This window comes from Lutjanus erythropterus, chromosome 19 (genome assembly GCF_056507025.1).
Source record: "Lutjanus erythropterus isolate fLutEry1 chromosome 19, fLutEry1.hap2, whole genome shotgun sequence".
In the NCBI taxonomy this organism is placed as follows: Eukaryota; Metazoa; Chordata; class Actinopteri; order Lutjaniformes; family Lutjanidae; genus Lutjanus; species Lutjanus erythropterus.
In genome coordinates this window covers 14,023,279-14,039,007 of record NC_139335.1, presented here as the reverse complement: position 1 = coordinate 14,039,007, position 15,729 = coordinate 14,023,279, and the positions used below count along the sequence as shown (strand labels likewise).

Below are 15,729 nucleotides of genomic sequence, written 5' to 3'. Positions count from 1 at the left end.
TCTTTAAACTGAAGACAAGATCGGCAGAGCTCGAGTTGAGTGGTTATAAAACAGTGAACAAACACTTAATTACCTTTAAATTCTTCTGAATAGAAGTCCTGTGTTATTTTGCTATTCAAACGCTTTTATTATGAAACAGTAAAATCAGAACACTGATACTAGTGTTGTGTCTTCATGCTTCGGCAGGCAGGTAGGGGCTGCACACACACAGACACAGAAACGCCATCAATCGGGACACATTTCTTGCCCATCCGTCCTCAGCACAGGCTAATTATAACAGCCTATAGTGAAAGTGACAGGAGGACCGGCAGCGCTTTGAGACCTGTCACGTTTGTGCTACGCTGGCACTGATGCTCGTGTGCTGCTTGAGCTGTTTTAGTTGGACAAAAGTTGGACCTTCAAAGTTCACCAGGCTGCTGCAGACCTGTTGTTGGTGAGAGTGTTTGTTTGCTGACATGACCGTCATTGCTTGTTCTTCGCGGCATACACCGCTCTCGCTATATGCATTCAATTGCCCTCTGATATCAAGGAAGATTACAGTGTAATGTTATTTCTGTGCACCAAAACACGCCTCAAGGGATAGATATGCATAGAAAAGGATAAAGGCCTCTGTCCTAACCCTTAATTTTCTCTCTCATCTCTCCCCAGTGCCGGACGACCTCACCCCAGAGGAGCAGCAGGAGCTGGAGAATATCCGCCGGCGCAAGCAGGAGCTGCTGGAGGACATTCAGGTAACACTGGAATAGGATATGGGGGCTGTTTCAATGTTTATATATACCCAAAAAACACGCAAACAATAGATAGGTACAAAAATCAAACATGTACTCCATGCATTTGACTGCAGAAAATGTCCATCTTAAGATTATTTACTTTAATTTTCAACTCTTTGGTCAGAAAACTGAGACAATTGCACATTTCAAGTATAATTTTTGTTGTGTGAAGGGTTCTCAATAAACAGAAATGTCACAAAAAACTACTTGATTTTCACTGGAATTCAGTATTTTACACATTTTAGAGTGCTTTAACTTGTCTGGCTGTAAAAGCTTGTATTTTTAATGTTACTATGCTGTTCCAGTTAAACTTTATATCATTGGGGCTGATCTTGATGAAATATTTCAGCGATCCACCTATTAAAATGAGCAGGCTTTAGATTTAGAGGCTCCAGGCAGGTCTTCATTTTTGTGATCTAAAAGGTTCAGACGTTTGGCTCACTTCCACAGCTTCAACCACAACCGCGACTCCTCTGCTTTTTGATTAAACATTTACCTTCCATCCAGTCATACAAATTTCTCTTTTCCAAGGAGTCCTTCAAATATTTGACCCCATGTGGAATGCGAAGTATTTCCTGCCAAATGCTCTCTTCCTTTTAGTAAACCATTTCTGTTTATTGTTTAGCCATTTGTGTTCTGTATAACTACAACAAAGACTTATTTTTTTGTACAAGTAATCTCTTAAGGGTGTTTTTATTGAAATATGGTTTTGAATATAACTTGTGTATAAAAATTAGACAAGCGAATGATTCTGTGTGGATAAAATAGGATTATGCTCTTAGAAGGAATGGGCTCATGCAGCCAGTTGAGTATCCCCCCGTGTGCTCTCTGATTTCCAAACAGAGCCAGGATTTAAATCAGCTCGGCTGAATTTCCCTAAAGTGGTTTGTTTGATTCCTGTCCATGGCCCATGGTAATTTTCTGGGCTGTTGCCTTGACCCTGGTGCACAGCTGATAATCAAAGCTAGCTGCTCTGGTCACTTCTGTCACTCAGTAACCAGCTCCGTATGCAAACGACACACAGGTCTGTCAGACTGTCATGTCCTGACAGAGAGTTGGCCTCCAGATGTCCCTATGGGCAACTTCCGCTGGCCCCCGACAGACAAACAGTGGAGGCGTGATTTGACACCCTCTGTTTTATGAGCCTGGACCACCATCACTGCCCCTCCCCCCTTTATGGTACGCCACTCCTGCCCCCATCCACTCCTCTTCACCCCCCCCCCCACCCCCCCCCCCCCCCGTGGTCTGCACTAGGGATATTAATGATTAATCAATAATTGATTATGAAGGAAAAAAGAAACCAGAAATTATTCACATACCTCTATATAAGACAAACTTTTATATTTTGTTGATTTTTGCCTTTTGTGGACAAAAGTAATAGTGTTTTCACCATAATACTCAAATTGTTGCAGTGACTTTAACTGTTTAAAAATGTATTATTGATGATTAATATTTAGTCTAGAAAGGCGATGTAATTGTGCCTCGTGTGACATTGTTTTGTCTGGCAGAGGCATTTGGAAACTTAAATCTAAACTTAAGTGTACGTTTCTTTTTCAACTGTCGGTAAAGGGAAATGCACAAAATTTGCAACCCTAGTCTGCACTAGGGCTATGTATTGGCAAGAATCTGGCAGTACGATATGTAGCATGATACAGGGTTATTATTCAATATCTTACAACATTGTAAGCAAGGTGATATATTGGGATTTTAATCTAATTTAATCTAATTGCAAAACCTCACAGTATAAAGAACACAACACCATATGCATAACAGTTCAGTTTAAAAAGTTTAACAATAATAATAATGATAATATTGCAATACTCAAGTATCTAGTCTACACACTGACCTCTCTCCTCCTCCTCGACTCCCACACCCTCCTCACCCACCACCACTGCCACAGCCACCCGCTTTCCTATATGAGCACAGCCTTTGTTTGTGGAGGCAAGCATCTTAGGAATGTGTTGTGATTGCGCAGGCCTTAAAAAACACAGATGTTCCCTTTGTGGTTTGGCTTATAGCGAGTTCACATAAGAAGTTATACACTAACACTGGAGCTTGATATGAATGAGGAGGCTCGATTATTGCAACCTTCACTCTGTGCACAGAGCTGCTCTTATGCTACAGTTGATTTTTCCACACTTTCATCGAGCTGACGTCACGCTCCCTATCCTTTACCCTCCGCAATGCCCTCACCGCGCCAGTCTGGCACCAGCAGGCCTGGCTTGATCAACTAAATCTGCCTCTGAGGCCATTAATCACTAAAACGCCACACAAAATATAATCCACTTTTACGCTTTCTTACTTCATTTGTATTGAGATTATTCCCGAATGCTCTCCACCTAATCACATTCAGAATGAGGGGATTGTTTATGAGAGCACACACACGTAAACACGCTTGCTGAAAGGAGATACAGAGAGTTATCACCAGTTTTTAGATTAAAGCCTCTGGAAATATGTCTTTAAATAGTAAAAATGCAATCAGTTAGAGAGTCCCTATCGTATCAATCTTTTAAGTGTAAGAAATGGCTTTTTGAGAACCAACAATGTGAATACTGCTTTAAGCTTTAATGGCAATATTTTGAATTTGGAGAACACTTTTTAGATGGGTAGTGTTATATACATGAGACCCTAAAGTCCATGATTAGAACAGTATTGTGGATTTGAGTTTCCAGAGGCTTTAAAGTAACCGAGGACACCTGGATGTGTAGCAGTGTGTGAAGAAGTGACTCTGCTCTCTTTGTTGAGCTGATGGCTCTGATGTGAATATTTGCTGTCTGTGATAAAAGGCCACCTGGCTCACAGACAAACAGAGGTGATTCAGAGATGATAGCATCTCCCTCAGCACTGTTTAATAGAGTCCCTATGTGTTTTCAGACAAATACTTTGCATGTTGTTTGTGTCGGTCACGCATTTCCACACCTCCTGGCGTCAGGGAAATTAGTGGACAGATGATGAATTAATTCTCACGTCATGCTCGTGACATTTTAGGACTAACATCTCTGTGTTTTCTGCAGCGGCTGAAGGATGAGATAGCAGAAGTGACAAGTGAGATTGAGAACCTGGGTTCCACTGAGGAGAGGTAAGAAAAACCTGACCTTTCTCGCCTGCGTTCGCACACATTTCACACTCCGTTTTGCCTAAACTGCCTCGCTGTTTGCCTTCTATTAACTTAGCAAATGAAGCTGTCAATTATTAATGTTTGATGGCCAAGTCGGGCCATCCCGTCACACGAAATGCGCTCCCCAAATTAGCTATGCTTTTAAGGCAGTTTAAATGTTTCATCAGGCGCACCCCCATGATGGGAGGCCTCATTGAATAATGCAATGGGTGTACGGGCAGGAGCAGACAATGGATGCTCCCAGGGGAGGGAGGGCTTGGGTTTGGTCTACTCAAGTGGATAGGGATCCCATCAGCTACTGAATAATCCTAAAGCACTCTCCCCTGGATCCCTGAAACCCATTAAGGGTCACAGCACCTTCTTGTGATCAAAGTTTCCTGTGATCCATTTATTGAAGAAAGTACACGATTGGCTGTGTCGAGCTGAGTGTCGGGCTTTGGCAGACGAGAGCTGGAGGAATGCTGGTGTGAGTGAATCAGTGGGAAGAAGTGGTGACCTCTCACCGGCTGGGGATGGAGATGTGACCATGGCGACGGCGGACACTTGGAGCGCACTTTGACCCCCGAATAACTCAAGGCCCTGAGAAATGAGACGTTCCCATATGCATGATGTTAAACGCTTTATCAACACTTTGTCATCACAGTCGAGGGGGCGGAAAGGCCGTCCTCTGCCAAACAAATGGAAAATGTTAATGGGAAAAGATACTTTCAGGAAACGAAGTGAATGCATTTATTGTAATGGGCCAAGCCCTGACAAAGAAGTGTGATGACGGACCGTGAATTTGTTGGATTTGCATACAGTTTGATTTGTGAGTGATAATTAAAAGGCAAAAATGAAAATGTATGCATGGAGGAGTGATGATTAATAGAGATGTTCTTATAACTTTTTTTCTTCCAGACTAATTCCCATACCTGAACTTTGCATATTGGCCACTACTGACCCAATTCTAGCGTTGCTTAGGTTAAAAAAAATCGGGCTACTTGCCAACAGAGTCCCATTTCGTGGTTAGTAAATTACATTATATTGTATCGTTCCATCAACTAATATACTCACCAATACCCAGACATTTCTGATACTGGTTTTGGTGGTGGAACAACCTTAATGATTGAGCTTCAGGGATGATTAATCATTGGCCCACACTGGGAAATTTGTATTATCATTTATTATTCCAATAATGAAATAATAGCCAATGAGTATCATCTATAATCTGATTTGACAAATTATTTAATTTGATTCTTGGGCGAAATATTCCATAGGAGCCAAAGTATGTTTGTAACTTTCTTTGATATACTTAACTTAAAAATACAAATGAACATTTGAAGAGTTCGAGCTGTTCTTTGTTTTGCTGTAATAGTGATGTCAGTCAGACTTGGCTCAGACAGAGCTATGAAATATTTAATCATCCACTTTGCTCACTACATCTTAGCCTTTCTTACCCCCAGGTTTACATAAGCTATGGGTTATATGATCATCTTTTTAAAATACAAAAATATGACATTATTGGTTATCTTATTGGCATCAGCCATGAGAAACAGATAGTTATTGGTTATCACTGTCTGCGGAAAAAATGTGTATTGTGCATCCCCATTCTTTATCAAGCATAAATGACAAAAAGCACTCGTTGAACCTTCTCAAACATTAATATTTTCTAATTTCCTGATGTTCAGACTTTAATATATTTGCTTTTTTGACTGTTGATTGGATTAAATGAACCATTTGAACACAATCCCTGCAGTTTGGGCACACAAAACATTTAGCTGTCTTGATTTTTTGTCTTTTTTTTCTTGCTTATGTTCAAGCCAATGTCATGAAACACAAAAGCATGGCAAGGAATAATAGGGACACTAGACACTAGATTCAGAACAAGTAACAACACCCTTCACTCTGATGTTTCCAGGAAAAATATGCAGAGGAATAAACAGGTGGCCATGGGCCGAAAGAAGTTCAACATGGACCCCAAAAAGGTAGGTGGAAGTGACTGTTGTGTTTCTTCAGAAATGTGCTTTGTCCCTTATGTTCTCACGAGCAGGATGTGACCTGGGGCCCTGTCTCTTTCTTAGGGGATCCAGTTCCTGATTGAGAATGACTTGCTGAAGAATACCAGCGACGACATTGCTCAGTTCCTCTACAAGGGCGAGGGCCTCAACAAAACAGCCATTGGCGATTACCTCGGAGAGAGGTCAGAATGACGATTGACTTATTGTTTTTTTTTCTAACCGTCTCTCCCTTATGCTCGCCATCTTCATTCACTAGCACTCATCCATGTGGTTGATAAAAGCATCAAATAGCGAGTGCATATTTTCCGTATTGCTGTGCTTCCTCTTGGTCAGGCACACGCCCATCCTTTCCCAAACACAGCTTATTGCTCCCACATTTAGAGTGTCCTCTCAGGACCATGTCCATTGCTCAATAGCCTCCATCTGTCTTTGGTTATCTTACTCATTCATAAGTAACGCGATCAAGAGACTAACAACTCGGGAATGCACGTGTTTGAACGTTCCCTCAGACCGTCCTCGTGAGAGTGACCACATAATACAGGAAATAGTAGTGGGCCTGATGTATGTTATGCACTGCTGAGGGACTATAGGCCAGGCAGTGTTACAGTTTGGGTGTGGTCTGGAGGTCGAACCAGGAAATGGAGCTCAGGCTGCTGATGACTGCTCTCCATTTGATTGTTATCAAGCTCTCCAAGTGTTGCTGATTCTGTAAGGAGGAGCAGGAGAAGCGTTGGGGCCTTGAGATGTGATTGGTCACTTGTCTCCTGGGATTCATAGTGACTGGATATGACTCAGTCTACGAGATCACCTTAGAACCTTCCCATGATCCCACAGGGCAGATCATTTACTCTGAAGGGCACGAAGGTCAGGAATGATGTCATGATCAAGATAGGTTGATAGATGGAAGGGAGGTGGAGGATGTTTTGCTTCTTCTGCTGGGTTTAATTGTATTAAATTGTACTGGAGTATGCAGAGTGTGACAGACAGATCACACGCTGAGCTGAGTCCTCAGACACGTTTTTGATGATGGGATCATTTCCTAGTGTGTTGTCTTTTCTATAATTTTCCGTGACCCACTTAGTCATTATCTCCATTACTGATGATTATTAATCAAACATCTCTGTGTTAATTTTTTGTGAAATAGCCCTGAATGATTGAATGAAAAAAAAAATATCATTGTGATTACTTTGACTGATTCATTATTATTCTCATTTTCATGTAAAAATCTATTAAAATGATTTTGGCATGATTTTTGTGGGGATTTGTACCAAACAAAGATGTTTATTTAAGTCTGTAGAATATGATGTGTGGGTTAGGACAGTGGCTGCATGGCAATATTTAATTTAAAATGGTATTTTGACGCACATTTTGCAAGAAAAAAAGTCCTAGATGCACAAAATAAATTTCTAAACAAATCACTGAACACTGCCTGTCTGCTGCAAGACAAATTTCAGGCAGGACAATAAAGACTGACTTGAACTGAGCACTTTATATCTTTTTTGCATTTTTATTGGAAAAAAAATATTGTTTTATTATTATTTTATTGGACAAAAATATTTTGATAACTCTGACAACCTGTGTGTTTGGGACAGACATCCCCATTTGTATGTTTTGTTTGGTGAAAATGAAATGGAAAAATTTACATTCCCACTAAAATTGTGGCTCATATTGCAACATTTGTCAACATAATCATCATAATATTATTTTATTCAGCCCCAGTTCAGATTGGCTGCTTTTCTTTGTCTTATGTGGCAGGAAACCTAATATCTTGGTTTTGAACCAAACTAGAAATAAAAGAAAGAAGAGCATTTTTCAATAGTTTCTAACATTTTATCACTCAAGCAATTCATCCATTGAGAAAATAACCGTCAGATTCATCATTAATGAAAATATTTTAAAAAATATCTAAAATTTATTATGCAGAATAGAACTTTTTAAAGGTTTTCCAGTAACAAGTTTGTCATTTTTTGTCTTGTAGAGATGAGTTCAATATCCAAGTCCTCCATGCCTTTGTGGAGCTTCATGAGTTCACAGACCTCAACCTGGTTCAGGCTCTAAGGTAAGACAGCATCTTCAGGTCTGCTGCATACTCACAGAATCCTTGACCACATCCTCTTAGCTTTGTCCCATTGTTTGTTGTTTAATCGTGAGATACAGTCACCTTATTTGCAAATTGTAGAGATGCAGCTGTTAGTTTCGGTCGTGTGCCTTAAGGGAGCTCATTTAGCTTTTTCACAGTGAGTCTGTTGCTGACTACTGAGCTGTGTCCCCTGACAGACAGTTCCTGTGGAGTTTTCGGCTACCGGGAGAGGCTCAGAAGATTGATCGCATGATGGAGGCCTTTGCTCAGCGCTACTGCCAATGCAACCCTGGCGTTTTCCAGTCAACAGGTAGCGCAGTCATGACATGCAACCCAGCTTTCGTAAAAATGGAAAGAGCTGGAAATGTGGACCTTTTTCCAAACCATATTGTCCACTCCTACTCCACTGTCCACAAGATGGCATTCTGTGACCCACCAATGGGCCACAGCCCACTGTTTGAGAATGGTTGCTCTCTATGACCTATACAAGCAAATAAGACCATCAGCAAGAAGACTGGATGTCTTTATATAATTCTTCTTAAGTAATGGCTGCCACAGGCTCTCAAGCCTTTGTTTACATTTTCCCAGCCAAAGTTACAGTGAGTAGGATGCTAGCTAGTTAAAAAGAATTAGAGTAGAATTTTATTTAGGGGTTTATATTTTATGATTATTATCCACAGGGGTAATCGGTTTCTCTGATTTCAGCTTCTTAAATGTGGGTATTATCTGATTTCTCTACTACTTTGTGACAGTTAGCTGAACATGTTTCAGTTGTGGACAAAAACAGACATTTGACGATGTTTTTGGGGGTTTTGGGAAACACAATCATTATTTCTCAACAATTTCTGCCTTTTTTCAGACCAAACAACTAATTGACGACTCGAGAAAATGATCGACAGGTTAATCATCAATGAAAATAATTGTTAGTTGTAGCCTTAGGCTGCTTACCTGGTTGATTAAACCATTTTTGTCAGCAATATTGCTGAATACAGTTACTCTAAATGCAAATTATGAAACAGAATAATAATTTTAAGTCTTAATTTTTTAATTTTTAAAGGGTTACGTTGGATGAACTCTTGTCTCCTCAAAGCACTTCATCTTCCATATTCCATAGATTTAAAAGCATGTGCGTGGAACTTGTATCTAAGCAGTTTCATTCAGCAGACACAAAGTCTGCTGAGGTGAACAGTGTTATGAAAGACTGTCTGGCTTTTGGGAAATAATGCCCATAGCAGACAGCCGACTGCCTCTAACATAGATGCAGATGGATGTGAATAATGCATGGGACTTCTCAGCAGCCTAACGGGCCAGATAAAGTGCTGCTGCGTCAGCCGTGTGCTGGCCACGTTGTCTTTTAGCAAATACACACACACATTAAAGGGCACGTCTAGAAACACACATGAATACTTAGCTGCCCACGCGCAGCCTTTTCGCTCCCACCCACTCTCCTCGCTAACGAAGCTTCGCCTATCTGCTCCTCTCTGTTTGACTGTGGTCCCCTAAGTGCAGTCCTTTCAGCTCGGCTGATTTGCATTCATATTTAAATACGACATTAAACACTGGCAGCAGTTTTATGGTAAACAGCAAGACAGCTTTTCTAGCTATCTTGTAAAACTCTTCTCTCTCTTATGGTGTGATTACTCTTGTGTTTGTGTGTATGTGTGTGTGTGTTACAGACACCTGTTACATCCTGTCATTCGCCATCATCATGCTAAACACCAGCCTCCACAACCCCAATGTGAAGGACAAGCCGACAGTGGAGCGATTCATCTCCATGAACAGAGGAATCAACGATGGAGGAGACTTACCTGAAGACCTTCTCAGGGTCAGCATGGCTTTAAAACTCACTGCGTCCTTTTCTTTGAGGGACAGAGTGTGTGGTAGCGAGAAAGCCTGTGAATTACAGAAATAAAATGCAATATTTTGATTGTTTCACAGCAGTTTTGTTCAAAGCACAGACAAACACCAGCTAATCCCACACACAGCCACACAATGGTGTGCTAATCGCTGCAACACCTGATTTAGTCTAAATATAGTCTAACTTTATCTAGTTCTGGGTAAACTCAAGCTGTGTTTTTCTTTACTCCGTGGTTTCCAACCTAACATTAGTGAAAGCATAAAACATTCATTTTAAATGAATGAGATGTATACATTCTGAAATAACATCAAGAAAAAGAAAGCATTCAACATGCTGGTGTTAAATTATATGTACATGACACAGGGATTTTTGTAAATAAATGTTGTGATTTGTTCTTTTTCCTTCCTCATGATTAATTTCTTCTCTGTGCCCACTATGTCAAACCTGCTCTTACTGTCTTTTATTGCAGAATCTGTATGAGAGCATCAAGAATGAGCCTTTCAAAATCCCTGAGGATGATGGCAACGACCTCACACACACTTTCTTCAACCCAGACAGAGAGGGCTGGCTGCTAAAACTGGGTGAGTGACACTGGAAATACATGCACACAGTTATTTGGACACTTAGTGACTTGCTTTGTGTTGTGCTTTCATAGCGGCAGCAGGCTGAAAGTCTGCCTCCATATAGTGATAACCAATGTCTCCCCTGAGGTCAATAATCTGTGTGTGTGTGCGCACATGTGAGTGAGTTAGGTGTAGGTGTGTACACACCCGACCTGGTACATCTGAAGACATCTCTGCCTGCTTTAATGTATTATGAATGTGGCCTTGAGATCATACCACTACATGTGGAGGCCTTTGAATTATTGAAGACGGGGCACATTCAGACACTCACATGCACTAATACTCACTTTTATTGCTTGTAAATAAAGTGTCTGCACACACACAAACATACACATACTGTACATACAGTAAGTTTATAAATGTTTGATTTGAGAGGTCGTTTTTTCCCTTGATCAGATTTTTTTTTCTTTTTCTTTGGACATTTTGGTGCTCTGGTTCATACTTTGTCTCATTGTGGACTCTCTCAGCAGGCCTTAGGAATTTTTAATAATGAAGAGTGTATCTTGTTATTATTTTGTTTGCTTTAAAATGTCACGATAAACTGGTCTTTAATTAAGGGTTTTTTGTCCTGACCTTTTCTAATTTTTGAGTTAAACAGAGTTAAAGTTGAATCCCCTAAGTAGCCAGCTATGACCTAAGCATGTGCAAAAAATTAGCACAAATTGTCTTCAGCAGTGAATGCTGAGTGAATTGCATACAAATGCAAACCAAAAACAAAGCAGTAGTACTCTGATATAGTAAAATAAAGAGAATCAAATAATTTAATTACCCATGTAAAATCACAGTAGATATAAACACAGTCCAGTATTGTATGAAGTTTGCAGGTTTTTTTTAAACTGCAATATCACAATATTTTATATATTGTTACATCCCTAGTTTGGACACAAACACACACACACACACACTTACACACACACACACACACACACACACACACGTGTATACCTGCATCATTACAAATGTGTCACAGGATGTCAGCTGATGTTTTTACTGGTCACAATCACTCTACAAGCAGAAAAGCACAAACCTGGACCCCTGAAACTCTTCATACTCTTTTTCCTCTGAAATCTCTCTCTGTTGTACAGATTCACAATGATTTTAATATTTTTTTGAAAGCATGAATGTTTGACGTGAAATTGAATCGATTAATTGATGTGAATCTTTACAACTGACTAGACCAAGGGAGTGAGGAATTACTCTTTCTCCAATTACTGCAAATTGGCAGATCTGAGAAAAACAATCTGGGTGGAAGACAAATGACTGGATATAACAGGAATGGATCCAAGTGGAGGCGATGTTTTAATGTAGTGCTTTACAGTAGCTGTGATATTGAGTAGAGCTCCCCCGTGTGGACACATTTGATAACAGCAGATATGTAAAATCAGACTGTCAGTTTAAAAATAAAAGCTGTAAAGCAGTGCATCAAAGCCTCCCTGGTACCAGATTAACAGGACTGTGGTGCAATAATTCCTTATCATTTAATTTTAATTTTTTTTTGTTTTCTTTTCCTCTTCGTTTGTTTGTTTGTTCCCATGATTTTGGCTGTTGTCTTTCCTCAGGAGGTATGTACACCTGCTCTTCCCAAACGCTAGTCCATCTCTCAGGTGCTTTTGGTGGTCCGCCATGCTTTTGTTCTCTTCTTCATTTTTTATGCGTTCACACAGGGGGTGTTTTTTTTTTTTTTTGTCTGCAGATTTGTTTTATTTTTATTTCTTGTCTCTCCATCGACTCATTTGAACTTCAGATTTGTGTCTGTTCAGTCTCTGTTCATTGAGCTGGTGGTTTGTCCACACTCTTTTATCTCTGTGGGTGGTTGCCGCGCGGTCGCCGGGTTCATTTGCCACCCCGTGGGCTCGGCTCGGGGAGCTGATGCTTTGTGACCACTCTACTGAGCAGTTTGACCCTCTTTTTTTCTCTGTATGCTGTGGTGGTCACTCTCTTTGATCTCTGTTTTTTGGAAGCTGCATTATCCCTTTTTTTCCACACAGAGAGAACAACAAAAGTCTTTTGCTTGACTTTTCCACATTGATCATGAAACTATTTCTCGATTGGCTCATTGTTTTTCACTCTCTGGCTGCATGGAAAGGGAATAGTGCACCTTCTCAACAATGTGGCTCTGCTCTCCTTATCTTATGCTGTCCGTGGATCTGTAGGGTAACAGTGTGGCTGCGGCCTGCTGTGGTGCTGGACCGGACTGGACCAAACTGTGGGAGAGAAGCGTGGGCAGAGGAGCGTGCCGAAAGGGAAGCAGGCATAGTTCAAATCGTTCATGCATTCTTAATGCACAGTTAAACTACTGACCATGTGCACCTGATTGTTGAAGTTAATGAATCCATCCCATTCATCTCAAAATAAGAGCCCTTGAAAAAGGTGCTAATTGAATGTGATTAGGGTGCTTTTTCTAGAGCCTGGCCGATATTGTCTGCCCAGTATGGGCCAACCACACCTATATTGATCTTTATTGGTATTAACCTCTCTGTTGCCTGGTATACGCCTATATGATAAATTTGAACTGAACATAATGCAGATTGATTTTACTTGTTAACTGCTGATTCATTTTCTTAATTCTGGTTTAATATATACACGAATATTTTCTCTATTTGTGATTTTTATCTACAGTTATTCATCAGGGTTTATAAAATTAATAATGGAGAAAGTTTTCTGTTGTTGGTAAAGCATGAATATCCAAATATAAATTAGGATCGCAAATTGTAAGCACTTTCTGCAATTGATCATTGGTAATATTCTTAATTAATTAATCAAATGATTATTCTTTAAAAAGCAGGAATAAGTAAACATGCCCAACAATACTGAGTGCGTTTTTTTCCCCTTAAACAAAGCTTTATTTCCACAGCATATTATACAACACCATTACATAGCCTATGAAGTGTATAAAGACAAAAGATAAGATAAGATAATCCTATATTAGTCCCAGAACGGGGAAATTTACAATAGTAGAGCAGCAAGGTAGATTGCAAAATACTAAAAAGGTTTAAAAAAACAATTGTAATAAGTAAATGCAAAGTAAAAGCAATATAAACAAGTGCAAATATAACCTAACTGAATACCAGATAAATATGGAGCACACTCATAAAAATGATCTCTGTTATATTTCAAATCTTAATTGCAAAACTGTGTTTATACATATATTCTATATTCTGTATATTATACAAAAGAATATCAGCTGATGGATCATAAGATATATCAGAACTTCTTACTCCCTCATATCTATATTAGCATCTGCCACAAATTCCAGTATTGGTCGGGCTCTACTTATTTCTCACAAAAGTCGGTTGATAATCGATCCTGTTGTGATAAATCATTTCGAAGAAAACTTGTTCCCTCTTGACCTCCACTTGCCCGCCTCCCACAGTCCCGTCTTGCATGGGTGCCTCCCCCCACTCAGCTCCGCTCCGGTCTAGTACCGTCCACGCATCTCTGCAACAATCTGCTGGGATGTCCCGCCTCGTCCCAGACATTCTTGCACGAGGAGGAGGTCATCCCTCTTTTTTTCTTGGCGTGACGGGAACTGACATGACCGTGAAATCAATCACAACCTCCAACCCAATCAACTCTCAGTCGGGCCGTCAGCTGTGTGATTCTGCCATCAGCGTCTGTGTTTTCTGTTTGTCTGCTTTTTTTTTTTCGTCGCAACACGCTGACGAGTCAAGATGTGGCGAGGGCGCTCTCCATCTCTGCCTGTCGAGTGAAGCGTGTTGATGGCGTCTGTAGAGAATAACAAGCATAGACTGGAGTGTTCAACCTATCATGATGTTTGTGATGTGATGGGAGATCATATACAGCGCTGATGCTGTTATATGATAATACAAGTGTGCTCTACATGTCTGTATATAAACATCCTTAAAGGGACAGTTCACCACAAAATCAAAAATACATATGCTTCTTTTGGCCTGTGGTGCTATTTATCCATCTTGATTGTATCGATGTGAGTTTTGGAGATATCAGCCATAGAGACGTCTGTCTTCTCTCCATATAATGGGACGAAATGACACTCGGCTTGTGGTGCTCAAAGTACTAAAAAATACAGTTGAAATATTCAACAGCAATTTTGTTTTCCATAAATCATGACCCGGTTACTTAAGATAATCCACAGACCTTGTTGTGAGCAGTTTCACAAAGGAACTTACTTCTTTCTACAGTAGAATCAACCGGAAATTTAATCTTTTTGACAGCAAAATTTATGGGAACTACTTTCTTTTCTACTAGAAATGGAGTAGTTTGTCATGAAACTGTTCACAATAAGGTCTGTGGATTATCTTGAGTAGAGCTGCCCATCTTTGGGCCCGTTTGGTCCGCCATGGCATTAATGAGTTTGTTGTTTTTATTCTCCTCATGCACTTTCTGTCAGAAAGGTGTCTTTCCTTTTAAATTTATGCCCCCAAAGTGAAGCATATGGACATTTCTTGACAATCAAATCTGATCTCGAGTAACCACATCATGATTTCTGGAAAGAGACATTGTAGTTAAAATTTTCAAATGTATTTTTGGGCACTTTGAGCACCACTAGCCAAGCGCCATATAGTTCCATTATATTTGAGAGAAGGCGGACATCACTATGGCTGATATCACCAAAACAATCTAGATGGATAAATAGTGCTACAGGTAAGAGGGAAAATATCTATTTTTGGTTTTGGGGTGAACTGTCCCTTTAAAGCCTACTCTGTCCTGGTAGATGGGTTTCACGATGCAGCTTTTTACTAACATTGGTGGTGGGATTGCCAAGTCTAGACAAGGCTTAGGTCTTTATATCATGTTTAGAAAGAAAGCTCACCCCCTGCTCACTGGACGCTGCTCATATATGACTGAGAAGTTACTTAACAAAGCCACAACAGGAAATTCAAGTCTGAGATGCCTGTAGAGAAGCCGAGCATAGCTCTAGGCGCTGAGCTTCCTGCCCTCCTCAGTTTGTTGGCATCCCATCCTCCCAGAGCGAGGCTGCCATCTGCTACTGTGATCAGGTTTCCCCTCGCAGGAAGTATGGGTGACAAAAGGGGGTCAGAGATCAGCTGCAGATCAGCGAGTGCAAAGTTAACCAGAGAGCCCCCACTGGGCGTGAAAGAGAACTTAATCCTCAGTCACTCATTACCTTCCACGTTCAGCCCTCAGATAGTTGTTAGAGTGCTTTCCACACTTACAGCCACCCTCTAGTGTCTTCATTTGGGTGGTAGTTCGTTAAGTTCAGCTGTATCCTCGCGATCGATCCTGGCTTTGCAGACTTATTCCTCTCAGTCAGCAAGTGAGGAGAGTTTCCAGATGCACCAA

The 15,729-nt window shown here is 40.5% G+C and overlaps 1 protein-coding gene across 4 annotated transcripts in view; it reads left to right on the top strand.

The window, feature by feature from the left end:
- cyth1a (cytohesin 1a) overlaps nt 1-15,729 on the top strand; it is a 59,703-nt gene that overhangs the window by 39,000 nt on the left and 4,974 nt on the right. For 3 of the 4 annotated variants that reach the window (XM_084743344.1, XM_084743343.1, XM_084743345.1), the window contains exons 2-9: nt 649-731; nt 3,785-3,849; nt 5,786-5,852; nt 5,949-6,067; nt 7,864-7,944; nt 8,163-8,275; nt 9,642-9,790; nt 10,293-10,405. In XM_084743344.1, the coding sequence (XP_084599470.1) occupies nt 649-731; nt 3,785-3,849; nt 5,786-5,852; nt 5,949-6,067; nt 7,864-7,944; nt 8,163-8,275; nt 9,642-9,790; nt 10,293-10,405 (790 nt within the window). The remainder of the gene's footprint in view (nt 1-648; nt 732-3,784; nt 3,850-5,785; nt 5,853-5,948; nt 6,068-7,863; nt 7,945-8,162; nt 8,276-9,641; nt 9,791-10,292; nt 10,406-15,729) is intronic. The other variant, XM_084743342.1, reaches the window with a different exon arrangement.